Consider the following 14,604-nt stretch of genomic DNA (forward strand, 5'->3'; position numbering starts at 1 on the left):
CACTAGGGACATGCACACATAAGCAAGCACGAAATGTCTTTCGTCATCTTGTGCAGAAAAAGAAGAGAGATTATTTAGCCAAACTAGAGTCAAAGATCTATCAACTCTTTTTGAGAAGAGACAGCAAGAAGGCATGGAGAAAATTTCACAGGAGACAACCCCCAATTCAGTTGACATCACCTATGGTATGGCATGAATATGCTAGGGCACTATATGATGTTCCATCACAAGAGCAATTACCCTATCCATCAAACTCCATTCCAACATAGTGTGTTTTCTTTACGGAAAAGATGGTGAGATATACCATTTGGAGCTTGAAGAATGGGAGAGCACATGATCAACATGGTATTGTAGCAGAGCATTTTGCACATACATGTTATACACTGGCCCCTAGCTTGGCGAATCTCTTCAATAGAGCCATATGTGAGGGGTTTCTAGTAAGTTGGTCTGACCACACAATAGTGCTGATTTTTAAGAGTGGAGATCCATTGGTCGCTAACAACTACCACACTATTATGATTGGCCATATGCTAGCAAAAAAATATGCCTCTATTGTGGAGCATCAGTTGAGTTGGTGGGCTAAAAGTTGGGATCATGTTACTGTTGTCAAAACAGTTGGAAAAGGGCAGAATACATGTAAATGCAAATATTGTGGACACACTTGGGATGGTGGCCCACTACACATAAGAACACATATTTTGGGATTGTCAGGGCTTGGTGTGAAAAAATGCACTGCTGCACCACAAAGTGCAAAGGATATATCTCGTAGATTGCATGTGGGTGTTGGAGGGCAAGGGTCCACAACAAACATTGATGCAGTTGTATTTGATTTGGGAGATGCTTCTCATGTCAGTGGGCATGGCTCTGGCAATGTAGATGTAAGTGTTACTGTTGGGCAGCCTGGACAATCAAGCTCTCAAGAGCATGTGAGCAAAAAAAAGAAAGTGGCCAAATCACAAGGTGCTTTAGCAAAAGCATGGGATTTGCAAGCAAGAAAGGAGGCAGATATTGCTGTTCGTCGCTTCTTCTATGCAGAGGATATTCCATTTGGAAAGCAAAGAGCCCATATTTTCTTGGCATGCTAAAGGCAGTTAGGCAAGTGGGTCAGAGCTACAAACCACCTTCGTATAACAGTCTATGCACGAAGGACCTTGTGGAGGAGGCCAAATGCATTGACCGTGAATTGCTTGACATTAGGGAGAAGTGGAAGAGATATGGATGCAGCATTGTCTGTGATGGATGGTCAGATGCAAGGCGTAGGCCTATTATAAATGTTATGGCTACATCTATTTATGGTTCAGTGTTTTTAAAAGCTGTTGATACTAGTGGTAGTGAATACAAGTTTGGGGAGTTTATCTTTGGCATCTTGAAAGATGTGATCCTTGATATTGACCCAGATTATGTGGTGCAGGTATGTATGGACAATCCAGCTAACTGCGTAAGAGCAGGTGACTTGATTGAGTAGGAGTGGCCTAATATTTGTTTTTACTAGATGTACATGCCATTGCTTGGATCTTCTGTTAGAAGATATTGGGAAGCTTGCTTGGATTGCCCCTGTGTTGGCTAAGCAAATAAAGTTGTCACATTTGTTATACGCAAGCATACAATATTGGCATTGTATCGCCAATTCAGTCAAAAAGAACTATTGAAGCCATCGACCACACGGTTTGCTTACATGTTTATCATGTTAGTAAACTTGTTGGATGAGAGATGCTACAATGGTTTACGGCGTATGGTTGTTAGTGATGCCTAGGTAAGGAAGAAAGCTTCACGTACAGTAAAGGGAATGGAAGTAGCTGAGATTGTTTTGGGTGCATGTTTTTGGAATGATGCCAAGATGATCGTTAAGATTTGTGCACCCATTCTTAAAATCCTCCGTCTTGCTGATAGAGAAGGGGCCACGATGGGGCTTTTGTATGAGATGACAGATCGGATGATAGAGAAAATGGATTCCTTGGAAGGAGTGACTAAATCTAGGGTGCAAGAAATCAAAGGCCTTTGTGTTGACAGATGGGATATGATGCACTCACCCTTACATGCTGCAGCCTTTGTTTTGCATCCTGTTTGGAGAGCCAAGAATCTTGATAGCGATAAGGAGGTGCATGAAGGATGGATGACAGTGATAGAGAGGTACACAAAATATGATGTGGATATGCAGGGTGTTCTATGTGATGAGCTTGACATGTACAAGTCGGAATCAAGTGCATTTTCTCGGCCACTTGCAAGAGATGAGAAAAGAATGCATCAAGGTGTGAAATGGTGGGAGACATTTGGCCCATGCGTACCTAGATTGCAATAATTGGCTTTAAGAATACTCTCACAAGGATCTTGTGCCTCTCCTTGTGAGAGAAATCGGAGCACATTTTCACTGATTCAAACAAAGAGAAGGAATAAATTGCTTCCAAAACGTACTGAGCAACTTGTATATATTCATACAAACCTTCGTCTTATCAATAAAATTAAGGAATCAGGCTATGAAAAGATTGAGGTTATATTGGACATGCTTAACAAGGAGAAGGATGATGATAGATTGCTTGCATTGCAGCAGATACGAGAGGAAGAGGACATCGTAGCCTCATTGCCAGTGCCACAGAGGGAGGCAAGGACTAGTGATGCTCCTGGCTCGAGTTCTCTTGGTCCACATTAGAGAGAGGAGGATGATGATGATGACGATGATGATGATGATGAGGAGGAGGAGGAGGAGGAGGAGGAGGAGGAGGAGGAGGACTGCACTCTTGAGAATGATGAAGATGATGAGTAGATTAGTTGATGACAGATGAATCATGAATCATGATATATGATGTGACTCTATTATGCAGTTTTCAGTTTTGCTTTTGGTTGTTCCCTTTCAGTTTTTAGTCTACTATGCAGTTGGCATTGGGCAACTTGGCTTGAATCTTGATGACAGATGTATCATGTATCATGTCAATTCCTTGAAAGTTGAATGATGAATCATGAATCCTTCTATATTGACTCAAACTCTCGAGTCTCAGTCTTCAAAGTTCAAGAGTTGTGCATTGTTCTTTTATTTTGAAATTAGCACATGTTTATCATGTTTATCATATCTTAAAGTTGTGTATTTTTCTCATATTTTGTTAAGAATATATTAAAAAATTAGGGTCACGTATGATTGAGGTCTAGGGTCTAAATCATACTCGTTTCATACTTTCATACGCATTTGTGTTTGACGTTTGATTCACATATGGAAAAACTATGGCTAAAACAAAGAAAATACGATCTACAGGACAAGCTGGTTTCCGCCATGGATACAATACGCTAGACCATATATTCATACTAAGGGCCTTGATTGAGGAGGGACGATCACGGAGGCAAAAAATCTATTGTTGTTTTGTGGACCTCTACAAAGCCTTTGATACTGTGCCACGTGCAAGACTCATGCATGCAAAGGTTGCGAGCCATTGGGATCCTAGAGGATATGCAATGGTGTATTTATGCATTGTATGAAACTGTGACAGGGAGAGTACGAGTGCCTGGAGGCACAACAGACTCCGTGTCTAGCATGGTGGGTGTAAAGCAAGGTTGTCCCCTCTCTCCTTTGCTGTTTGGACTGTACATTGACGAGATTTCTGATTACATGCAGAGATGGGGTGGTATGGGAGCCAGCTTGGCTAGGGTACTGATACCAATTTTGTTATATGCTGATGATATAGTGCTTATCTCAAATTCACTAGAGGGACTACAATGGCATTTGGATGCATTGCATTTGTTATGTGAAGATAAAGGTCTCAAGGTTAATCTTGGAAATACTAACATTATGGCCTTTAACACCTCAGCAGCTTGGGTGACACGTTTAAAGCACCACTTTATGTATGACGGTCAGCCTATGGAAATGGTTAGACAATATGTATACCTCGGGGTCACTTTCAAAGGGCCACAGTTTTCATGGAAGGAGACTTCAGAGGCTAGGCTTGCACGGGCATATGCAGCTTTAGGTACTCTAGAGCAGCAGTGTGCACACATATAGTTTCAAGAGCCTCGTACCAAATTGTGTCTCTTTGACACTTTAGTCATGCCCACACTACTCTATGGGGCAGCCATTTGGGAACCAAGCCTTTATCATACTAGACGGATGCCACTTATGGACTGTGATGGACCAAAAGCACAACATTATGATGGTTGGGAACACATGGAAAGACCGCTGGTCATGATGATAGCACGTATGATAAGGGCAAAAGCCAAAGTACCACAAGAGATCATCGGGGCAGAATTGGGCGTTGCACCCATGGTAGTTGAGGCATTATTCCAAGCAATTACTTTCCTCCAGAGGATATGGTAGCTCCCTAAAGACCGATATTCTAGACTAGCTCTGGAGTCTTCAAGATAGCTTGCAGAAGAGGGAGATAGACAGTGTTGGTATGCACATATGAGCACATGGCTGAACTTACATGGCATGAGTACAGGTAGACTGCTATCCTTCGATTACAGCCTCAACTGCCCTACTTTGAGCCTCAATCGTGCAGAGTTGAATAGTGTGATTAGAGCAGACATCACTGAAGTAGAGACAAAAAGGACTTGGTCCAAGCCCCCTCTCCCATTAGGCACGAAAATGGCACAATACCAATGACACTTCTTGCAGCTTTCTCATGGCGGTTTCATTGTGAGGCTGCGATACATGGATGCTCAACTTTTCCATGAACTCCAAATTGCTATTGGTCAAATTTGCACCTCGTCGCATCAACTGATGATTGAGACAGGTCAATGGAGCCATATTGCAGCCAATGAGAGGTGTGCCAACTTTGTGGATGGGAACCAGAAACGGAGGAGCGCTACATTTGTAGATTTATTGTATACTATGATATCCAAGGCCGCTATCATTGCCTCTTTAAGGAGGGCTTTGGACCACTAAGACGAGTGATGGACTATGAGGACCAAAGATGTTTGGGCCTTTTCTTATTGGAGCTCTAGCGACTCAGTGCATTAGTGTTATAGGGTAGGAGGCGGTGCCAACATCATCCACCCTCCAGAGAGCAGTTACAAACTATTTCAACGTAGCTAAACCCCCAGCTGCTACCACCCCAAACACATCTCCTATTGATAGGCGTTATCGAGATATAGCATCAAGTGGCATCACAGTTGACACAACTACAACGTTATGCAGAGCATGACACCCTAGAGTACCTACTTGGCAACATAGGCATGCCCATATGCGTCACATTCGGATCACAATTGCTCATTACAGAGGAAGATTGGTGTAGTGACTCAATCAGAGATAGTTTGCAGAGTCTTGGTGGATTCCATAGACTGAAGGGGAGGTACTCTACACTCTTTTTCATATTTTTAAACTTAGTTTTTTCCAAACTTTTTTAGTTTCCATACTAATTCCAATCTACCATGTAGATCTACACATAAATTTTCTCTCTTCTTCTCTGATGAGAGATGATGATACCAGTTGTATTGGTTATGATCTCATAGGCCACTCTGGCCTTTTAGAGATGTTAATAGATCTTTTTTTTTTTCATGAAGAGAATTGAATAAGTAGTAAATATTTACATCAGACCATTAGGTTAGCATAGAAAATAACAGACATAAAGGAAAGTCTATGAAGAATCTAACACAGAAATGTCACATGGAAAGAACAGCTAATGTGGAGCGAACAATATCCAACCAGGAAGCAGCAATGTCAGGAAGAACCAGATCAGCAAACACCATAGAGGAGATTTGCCACAACACTAAACCATGAATACGGGCCACATGACCATGGATGCCCGATACTGAATCAAAAATGAAGGCATTCCGAGTACACCAAATATGCCACAAGGCTATCCATCTAAGGAAATGGAAAAGGCAGGAATAATCTGAACGCAAAGAGGTCATAGAGGTCATCTTTCCCATAACCCATGAACGAGCTGATATCCAGTACTGAGTCATCGAGGACCACACACAGGAAACAAAACTCCAAATCTGTCTCACAACAAGGCAAGAGACAAAGAGATGAAGCAATCTCATCACATGTAGTGCAGAATACACATCGACCAGCAAAGATATTGTGAGCACACAACACATCCCCAGTAGGAAGAGCCCCAATAAGCAGCCTCCACAGGAACACTTTACCCTGATTCGGAACCTTAGATTTCCAGAGCTGGATGAATCTATCCTGCCACTTCTTTTTGCTATCCCAAATATGCCATACTTTATTAGCCTTATCCATGACCCATATCTTGGCTTCCACCATCTAATGATGTATCTGGTTAACTGACCTTTTCTCAAAATCATCAGGAATCACAAATATCCAATCATGTCAGGGAGACAATGGCTGTAACACATGCAAAGGATAGAACCTCAAAAGTCTATCCAATATGGCCGACCAAATATCATGATATCCTCTACGCACCCGAAAGAGCTAATGAATATGCCAAAAAGAATAAAGACGAGCCTACCTAGGAATGACACCATCAAGGACTTTCTGCAACCCCAAACCAGCCATCCGATTGAACTTGAGAGACATTAATAGATCTTTTTTTCTTTCTTTCTTTCTCTCTCTCTCTCTTCCCCCCCCCCGCCCCCTTTTCCAAGCCCTCTTTTGCACCTATGTTTGGAGTCGCTAAATGTTTGAAGAGCATTGTGTGAAGTCCCAACATTATGCACAAGCCATAAAATTATATGAATAATTTTTTTGCATTGGACATAGCATCAAACATAAGTCCAAGATTTTTTAGTCCAATTACTATGGACTAACATTGTGCAGTAATAATTGGATGCTATCGAATGTGACAACCATATCCACAACACCCACCTCTCACCTAGAAGAGGGCCCCTCATAATCAATGTCACCAACAACGCTCTGCTCCAACTATCTAGGTCTATGAGTCCAAACCACCCCTAGATCTAGGCTAAGTGATAATACTCCACACTAGTTTACCCTCGTTGGATTTCCATCTCCATCTGACAAATAAAGTTCTAATGAATGGCTTTATCTCTCTACCTGAGTTTGTTGGTATCCTCTATTTAATGTCTCACTCCTCTTAGTCCTCTAAGGCAAGGGTCCCTTCTGATCATCCTGAAAGGAGACTAGGGGAAACCTAGCTCCCTGTTTCTTCTGGTGCATGTTGGGGTAGCCTGCTGCAAAGTGGAGTACCATCTTGCAGGCCAAACACTACCTCGAAAGGCCACTGTAGCATACTGTCTGAAGCAAATATTCCCCATTCACAAGGGGATCCTGATGGCCTATGAAGGGAATCAAGTGAGGAAGTGGGGATCATAACACTAATAAGTGCTTAGGGCATCCCTTCACATCTGCATATGCAAATGTCCTATTACTCTATTTGACACACACCAAAAGATTGACCAAATTGGGCAATGTGAGGTATGAATTACTTGTCATGGCCAGAAAATTGAGCTATGATAGTTGTGGTATCACTGAGGATGGAATAATCCCTACCCTCTATCCACTTACTGAGAAGAAAACCACCATCATCCGAACATCCAGTAGGCTGGTGGCAAGCGCTGCCTTGGACTGTTCTGATGTGCTAAATCTGACCTTAAAGAGCCCATTCTCCAGAGGGGTTACTTTTATAACCCTCATTGGGTGTGTGTACAGTGTGAAAGATGCCTGTATCACGTCCTTTACTGAGGCTAATGGTGGTCAGTCACCTGCCACTTGGCAGGCAAGAGATAACACCCCCTAGGCCGCCAGACTATGTCTCTGATGTCCACTCCTAGATCGTGATCAAAACTGATCTGCAGGAAAGCACCAGTCATGGGAACGGGGGGAGTTCCCTAAGGAAGAAGAGGAAGAGGATAGTTCTTCGCAAAGTTTTCTCCTTCATTTTGCTGTTCCTATGAGTTCACTTGTATTTCTTGCATCTTGAAGCCTTGAAACCAATGTTAAACTTTACTGTCTGAGTGCCTTTGTAAACAGGCTACATTTTTAATCGGCTGTCAAGTAGATGACATGGAGACGTTAAGTGTTAACAGGGTGCGCATGTTTATTTTCCAAGGTTTCTTGCTTGAGTCATCAAGGAAAAGTGGGATGTTGGAGAACAAGTAAAGGGTTGCCATATTAAATGATTTAGCTCCATCATAGTCAAAGAAATGTCAGGTAATATAATATTGTGCCTTAGTGAAAGTAGCCACAGCAGCTTTAGTTGCCGACTTAGCTCAATCATAAGAGTATAGAGATCCAAAGCACAACACATCTTTGATTGATTGCAATCTTCTATGCTATGTGAATCTTTGTTATTGTTCTTAAGTTTTCTTCCAGTTCTCGACTCTATTCGGAGGAAGCTGACCTACTGGAGCACGGCTTGCCTCTCACTAGCCAGTGGAGCCTGGTGGTTAACCAGGCCCTCCTAGCGACGGCTTGGTACATCGCCTCGTGTTGGTGCTTCTCCTCATCCTGCGTAGTGCAGCTTCGCCGCCTAGTGCAGAATTTCCTTTGGTCCCGGTCAGACGGCTCCAGGGATTCCAAGGCCAAAGTGGCATGGGCAACCATCATACGGCATCGGTCAGAGGAAGGGCTGGGAATCATAGACCCAGAGTATCAGAGTATGGCCCTCTTGGGCTAACTAGTTGTCCGTGGACTCACACTAGGAGAGCAGACCTGGAAGGTCCTAATGCAGGAGGGCTTTCAAGATTGTAGACCAAGGCTTGGTGGTGAGTGGAGGCCATCCTTGAGATGGATCTTCACATCAGCCTAGATCACCCCCCTAGATTGCCTTTCCTACGCAGCTTGCTCCACATGTGGCAGGGCCTCCATAAGGCCCTAATCCAGAACCCCCCATGCTGTCAAGAGGAGATAGACCGTCCACCGGTGATTTGGAACCCCCAGGTCAGAGATCGGGAAGAGGCACAGATTGGCGAGCGCCCCCACATCCAGTGGGCTGGTTGGGAGGCTGGCCTAGCTCATACCATCAAGACATGGTGAGAGATGTACAGGATGGTGGATGAGGAGGTGCTGCAGCAAGCATCAGGATGCCGGAGAGGAGTGGAGTTGAGGAGAAAGGAGATAGACGCAGCAGTACCTCGGGAGTGGCTTGCTCCCTCGATACGAGAGCCGATAGAGCTCGGAGAAGTATGAGCCGCTAGGTTTTCACCAGCAGGCATCCCCCTACAGGTGGTAGGTAGAGTGGGCGGCGCTCCACCTGGGACTTTCTTCACCGTACAAGAAGGGGGTCATCTCGCTCTTGACAAAGGGCAGCAGGATGAGGGGATAGTTGTCCTTTCATGGAAGAGGATCCAAATGATTGGTCTTCAAGGGAAGACATGGCGGCTAGGTCCTTTTGTCTTTTGGCAGGAGCTCAGGGAGTGGCGCCTCTGGATCTAGGAGGGCAAGCCACTTGATGAGCTGAAGTGGGATCCGGGAGAGTGGCTATGGCGGGCCACTGCGGCCGCCAAGAAGCCGCCGAGGTTCCTAGAGTACACCGCCAGGATTGGCAGACGCGTACTGATGCAGGAGAATATGGAGTGGGCGCCATCACGTAACCAGGCATTGAGTGGAGCACAGCATCATGGAGCCTTTCCGTCGGACCTTCTGGCACCGCCTATGGGATAGTTGGAGGTCAAGGAGGGTATCGTACTTTTTATGGCCAGTGGCACATGGAGGCTTGGCGGTGGGAAGCTAGCTTGCCCAGATGCAGAAGGAGGGAGGTTGTATGCACTGCACACAGCAGCCTCTGGAGACCCCAAAGCACTTCCTTTGGTTGTGTGAGGCGGCACAGCTCGTGTGGAGAGGAGCATGCCGCATCCTTCGCCGTATAGCACCCAGCCTTGGATGTATCTCATGGGGAGCCTTCTGCTGGTAGGCGGTCAGCTAGGGCCAGGATGCAAGACACGATATTCATGATTAGGGCAGGGTCATGTGCAATGGTCAGTTTGGAGGCTTTACCCATGCGCTAGGTACTGGAGCCCACGACAGACCGCTTTGAGGTATGGAAAGTCATAGGGAGTCTTACAAGGTGGCATATCTGGAAGGTGCGGTGTCAGGAGGCCTTCGGCAGAGAGAGACTCTCAGTACAAGCGACCTTAGCAGAGCTCTAGACCTCCATCATACACTCCCTCCACGGCCGATGGGATCAGGTGCAAGGCGAGTCTAGGGCTCGTCAGGAGCTCCGATGTCATTTCATGCGCACTTGGGGAGGCCAGGGCTCTGTTCTTCGTGATGCAGGCAAGCCGCCCCAGCTGGCGATATACTCCCCCCCCCCCCCCCCCCCCCCCCCAACAATGGCTTCTTGCTCCCATCCCCCCCAAACCGCCTTGAGAGGCTTGTACACATGATGTATTTGTGACCTCATCAGCTCCAGCTTGTCTGTAGAGCATGAATACTCTGTTGTAACCAGTTTTTTTTTGTGATATAATCAGCCACATTTTATTTGCAAAAAAAAAATTGTTTTTTAGTTGTTTGCAAAGACCGGGAGGGGACTGGAGGTCACATTTACAGTTGCCATTATCTAAGCCTGGAGATCTATATCATCTGGCCTTTACCAGCTAGCCATGGCCATAGTTGAACAGAAGATGAGGCAGCCTCTTTTCTTCAACCATCACCTGAGATTAGAGTCCAATCAAACTCATGGACAGAGCATTTGCCTTTCTTGTAGAAACGAGTAACTGCTGATGTTTTATTGCTGATCTTTGGCTCAGAAACTCGTTCTTTTGTGTCTATCTCGACAGGATTGAGTAACACAATCTTAATTATGATGTGCCTGTTTGTTTATGAACATGTGCAATTCAATCAGTTATGTTCACTTTCTAAAACCCTCAAGCAAGTAGCACATGGTGCTGCAACTTTCGATTGGGAAATTTGGTTTATTATCTCATTTTCTCATTGCAGGATGATGTAATGGGACCTTCACAAGGGCTTTTGAAAGAGATCTTTGGATACTTTGACAAAAATGGAGATGGCAAGATTGAAGAAGATGAACTTCGTGGTCTCATTTTAGGACTGAATGTGGAGCAAGGGTAAGTCAATCCCAATTATGCCTTCTAGGCATATCCCACAATATCATAAATTTGTCCTACTTGAATTACTATAACAGAGCTGGAATATTCCAGATCAGAAATGGGAGCATCATAGTACTTTTCTGAAGCTAACATGCAGGACAATTATGTTGTGGATCCTAGAGAAGTTTGCCTTCCAGGATGTCCGAGTTTTCTTACTAAAAGCCTTTTTTTGCATATTCTTGGCCTACATACATGTGCTGATTGGTTATGACATCGCATTTTAGATTTCATCTGTCAATGAACTTTATGATCACAGCTTTCGATTTTGAGAGTCTTAAACTCTTGAGCTGTCAGTTATTTTCCTGATAAAAAGCAGGAAGACACTTGGCTTATGGAGTTGGACACTGATACAGATGGAAAACTGACTGAGAATGAATTTTTCCTGGGAATCAAGAAATGGGCTAATCAAGTTGCTAAAAAGAAGGAGATATTGAAGTTCCAGCAGATTAAAGATTCATTAGCAGGAGGCGATGTGAATTTTTGGGGTGCACAGTTTGAGGAAGCAAGAAAGGTACTGTGAATGCTTTTGAGCTCTGGTTGAAGCCCTCTTTCTAGACAAAGCTAACTTAGCTCAAGACCTTTTTCTAATATTTCAGACCTTGAATCTTCTGGAGAGTGAACTTGAAGATGGAGCTGATGAAGTGTCCAAAGGAGCAGTAATAGATTCCTCAAAAATTTACCCAAAAGCTTCCATCTTCCTCCTTTCTGGAGCTGTCCTGGCAGCAACTTTTTCTGACCCTCTAATTGACAGCATTGAAGGATTCTCTACTGCATCCAGAATACCCCCATTCTTTGTGGCTTTTGTTGTCATCCCATTCGCATCCAATGCTAGCGAGCTTTTATCAAGCATTCTATTTGCAACAAGGAAAAGAAAAAGGAACATATCCTTGACATACTCACAAATATATGGCTCCATAACCATGAACAATACATTGTAAGCATTGCTCCCAAGGTGTATGTTGCAATGTTAAGAAACATTTTAGACATGCTTATCTACATCTGAACTAAATGCAGTAGACTTTTGTATGCATGTAAGGTTCTAAGGAGCCATTTGTTGTCTTTTCTTCAGATGCCTAGGTATATTCTTGGGATTAGTTTATGCAAGAGGATTAACTTGGGACTTTTCAAGTGAGGTATGTCTTCATACAGATGCCTTCAGTCTAATTCAAATCCTACAATGTTTTGTTTGTGCAATAAGGTTTCTTTGTGTACAATAACTAGCCTTCAGATCGAATAGGCCCAATAGGATTTCTTTGTATGTACAAATACTACCCTTCAGATCGAAGGGCCCAATAACTAGTTCAGTATGATCTCCTGCCAGCATGTTGCTACTGTTTTCTGTGTTTGATTTGAAGTTAGAGAAAGCATGAAGTCCCAATCACTTTGTGCTCATTCTTTCATGAGATTCGGCTCCTAGAAATATTACTACCTGCCATGAAAGGAGACCCAATCAGAGGTCCTTTCAAATAAATGATACATGGAGGGCTGAAGATTGGTGGAACTGTAAATGAACTTCCACCATGTGCTTATACTTCCAAGTAGCAAACCAACCTCCTTCGAAGTTCATTGTTTGAACATGCATCAGTCTATATCAGGGACATATCTGTCGTCAATATCATTTAGAAACCACTGGTTGATTGCCCTCAGACCTCATACCATTCATCCACTTGCTTTCAAGGAGGTCATGCATTTTTTTCTTGCACATACAATGTTGCCAGCTTTTAATGATATTATTAGCTTGGCAATACTACAAAATTATTCTTGTTAATGTTTATGATAATGTGACAGTGATAGCAGTAAGTGTACTCTACAAATCATTTCAATTATCTTGTTAATGGTGGTAATGATAATATGACAGTGATAGCAGTAAATGTACTCTACAAATCGTATCATTTAAGATTAATTGTACTCAGAGCTGTACATTTATGTTTGGCAGTAATTTTTCATATGAGATTATGTTGGCAGGTGACAGTTGTCTTGTTCAATATTATATGTGTGGGTTTGATTGGAGTATCCAGAACCACCTTTCCTCTGTGGTATGCCATTCCAGTTCTTTCCCTCTATTTTGTGAGCCTTGGAGGAGTAGCACTCCTTGATAATCTACTAGGTTGGCATTAAACTGGACTCATGTGAGGATGCCTAGTTCGTTGTACTCATCTTCCTCATTTTTCTAATCTTTTGTAACCTTGCAATCTAGCAAAAGAAATTTTATCCAATTATTTCAGAGTTTCAACTCCCACCGTAATCAAGCTAGTTTTTTGAAATTGTGCATCATGATTGTGACAATCAGTATGAAAATCAATCAATGCTGTAAACTGTGCACACAGTAAAAGTATGGGGATGTTGGACATTGATGTTGCAACATCATCTGTAGCAGGTGACTACTTAGTCTCTTGAATTACAATTGAGAATGGAGAGTTTGGGTTACCATCTACTGCACACTTAAATTTGAAGATGTGTGTTCCAAAACCTCAATCCCAAAATGATGTGATGATTCACATGGTCTACAATTAGAATGGAAAACAAGGCATTGTTCTCATGTGAGTTATTGAAAATTGCATCCATCACTTCTGGCAAAGGGCCCAATACGCTTAGGGATCCAAGCCCATCATGTCCTTAAACTACTAAGAGATTTAATTGTGGAACATGAAGGAAGCGAAAATGATTTCCCATAAGTGATGATAGCCTTTGAGAACATGAAAAAACCTGCAATCTAATTAAAAGGATATCATATTGGGTCATGCAATCAAGTGCACATCAGCAATAGTAATCAATTCAAGCCTTGCCAATTTTTTCAACATGACCATAGCTTGCTATTGGCCTTCCCATGAAACAAGCCTTGAAACAATCAGCAATTGAGCTTGTAGAAAATTAGAAAATTAGCTTGTAGGTGATTAGCATCTACCAAGAAGACTTTACAAGCACCACATTCCAAAAACATCCAAAATGAGTTAGGAGCATGGGAAATTTGGGATTAATAGGCTAATGAACATTAATAGCATACCATAATGATGCTTGGATCTGATGATTTCTATGTAAGGTACTTTCGTTCTTTAAGAATGAATATTGTTATAGAAACCTAAGGTTGTTGACCACCAGCGCACATAGCTTCCAAACAAAGTCCATTGAAGTGCAATGATGTGGTCTCCTCATCTAAAATAGCTCCACCTCCATTCTTTTTAGTGTACAAACATGATTCCTTGAGATTGAAGAAATATGAGATTGTGTAGAATTCTTTATCCAAAGGTTAAAGTAAATAGATCGAGTGATTTTTAGCAACCTAGATTTTAATAACTAGGTGAAGAATGGCAAATAAGATGAAATCGTCAAAAATAGGATGTGTGGCAAGAGCAAAGAACAAAGGGCTCAAAGGGCAACCCTATTTAATGGATCAAGAGAGGGTGAAAGGTTTTGTAGCACCATCATAAAGTATAACATGGAAGAAGAATTCGTGTTGGCAGTTTACATCAAATGAAACATCCAAGGGCCAAATTCCCACGATTTGCATAAGTTAAGCTAGAAATACCATTATGGATCATGAAAGTTTTTTTTTAAGTTCAACTAAATCATTACCATTTCTTGATTTGTGTATTATGCATAGTAGATCAGTATATTTGCACATTCAAGATATTATGTGGCAACAACACT

General features: G+C 42.8%; 1 protein-coding gene and 1 pseudogene across 3 annotated transcripts in view; both read left to right on the plus strand.

The window, feature by feature from the left end:
* LOC148033718 (sodium/calcium exchanger NCL1-like) overlaps window positions 1-13,375 on the plus strand; it is a 190,993-nt gene extending 177,618 nt beyond the window's left edge. For 2 of the 3 annotated variants that reach the window (XM_087681695.1, XM_087681697.1), the window contains exons 8-12: window positions 10,787-10,914; window positions 11,251-11,467; window positions 11,553-11,890; window positions 12,026-12,089; window positions 12,922-13,373. In XM_087681695.1, the coding sequence (XP_087537821.1) occupies window positions 10,787-10,914; window positions 11,251-11,467; window positions 11,553-11,890; window positions 12,026-12,089; window positions 12,922-13,074 (900 nt within the window). In that variant the 3' untranslated portion in view covers window positions 13,075-13,373. Of the gene's footprint in view, window positions 1-10,786; window positions 10,915-11,250; window positions 11,468-11,552; window positions 11,891-12,025; window positions 12,090-12,921 lie in introns of all 3 variants that reach the window. The other variant, XM_087681696.1, reaches the window with a different exon arrangement.
* Window positions 390-3,098, plus strand: LOC148033720 (uncharacterized; annotated as a pseudogene).
* Window positions 13,376-14,604: the final 1,229 nt, after the last annotated feature.

This window comes from Lygodium microphyllum, chromosome 7 (assembly GCF_053477565.2).
Source record: "Lygodium microphyllum isolate KBCC chromosome 7, Lygodium_microphyllum_v1.1.10, whole genome shotgun sequence".
Taxonomy (NCBI): domain Eukaryota; kingdom Viridiplantae; phylum Streptophyta; class Polypodiopsida; order Schizaeales; family Lygodiaceae; genus Lygodium; species Lygodium microphyllum.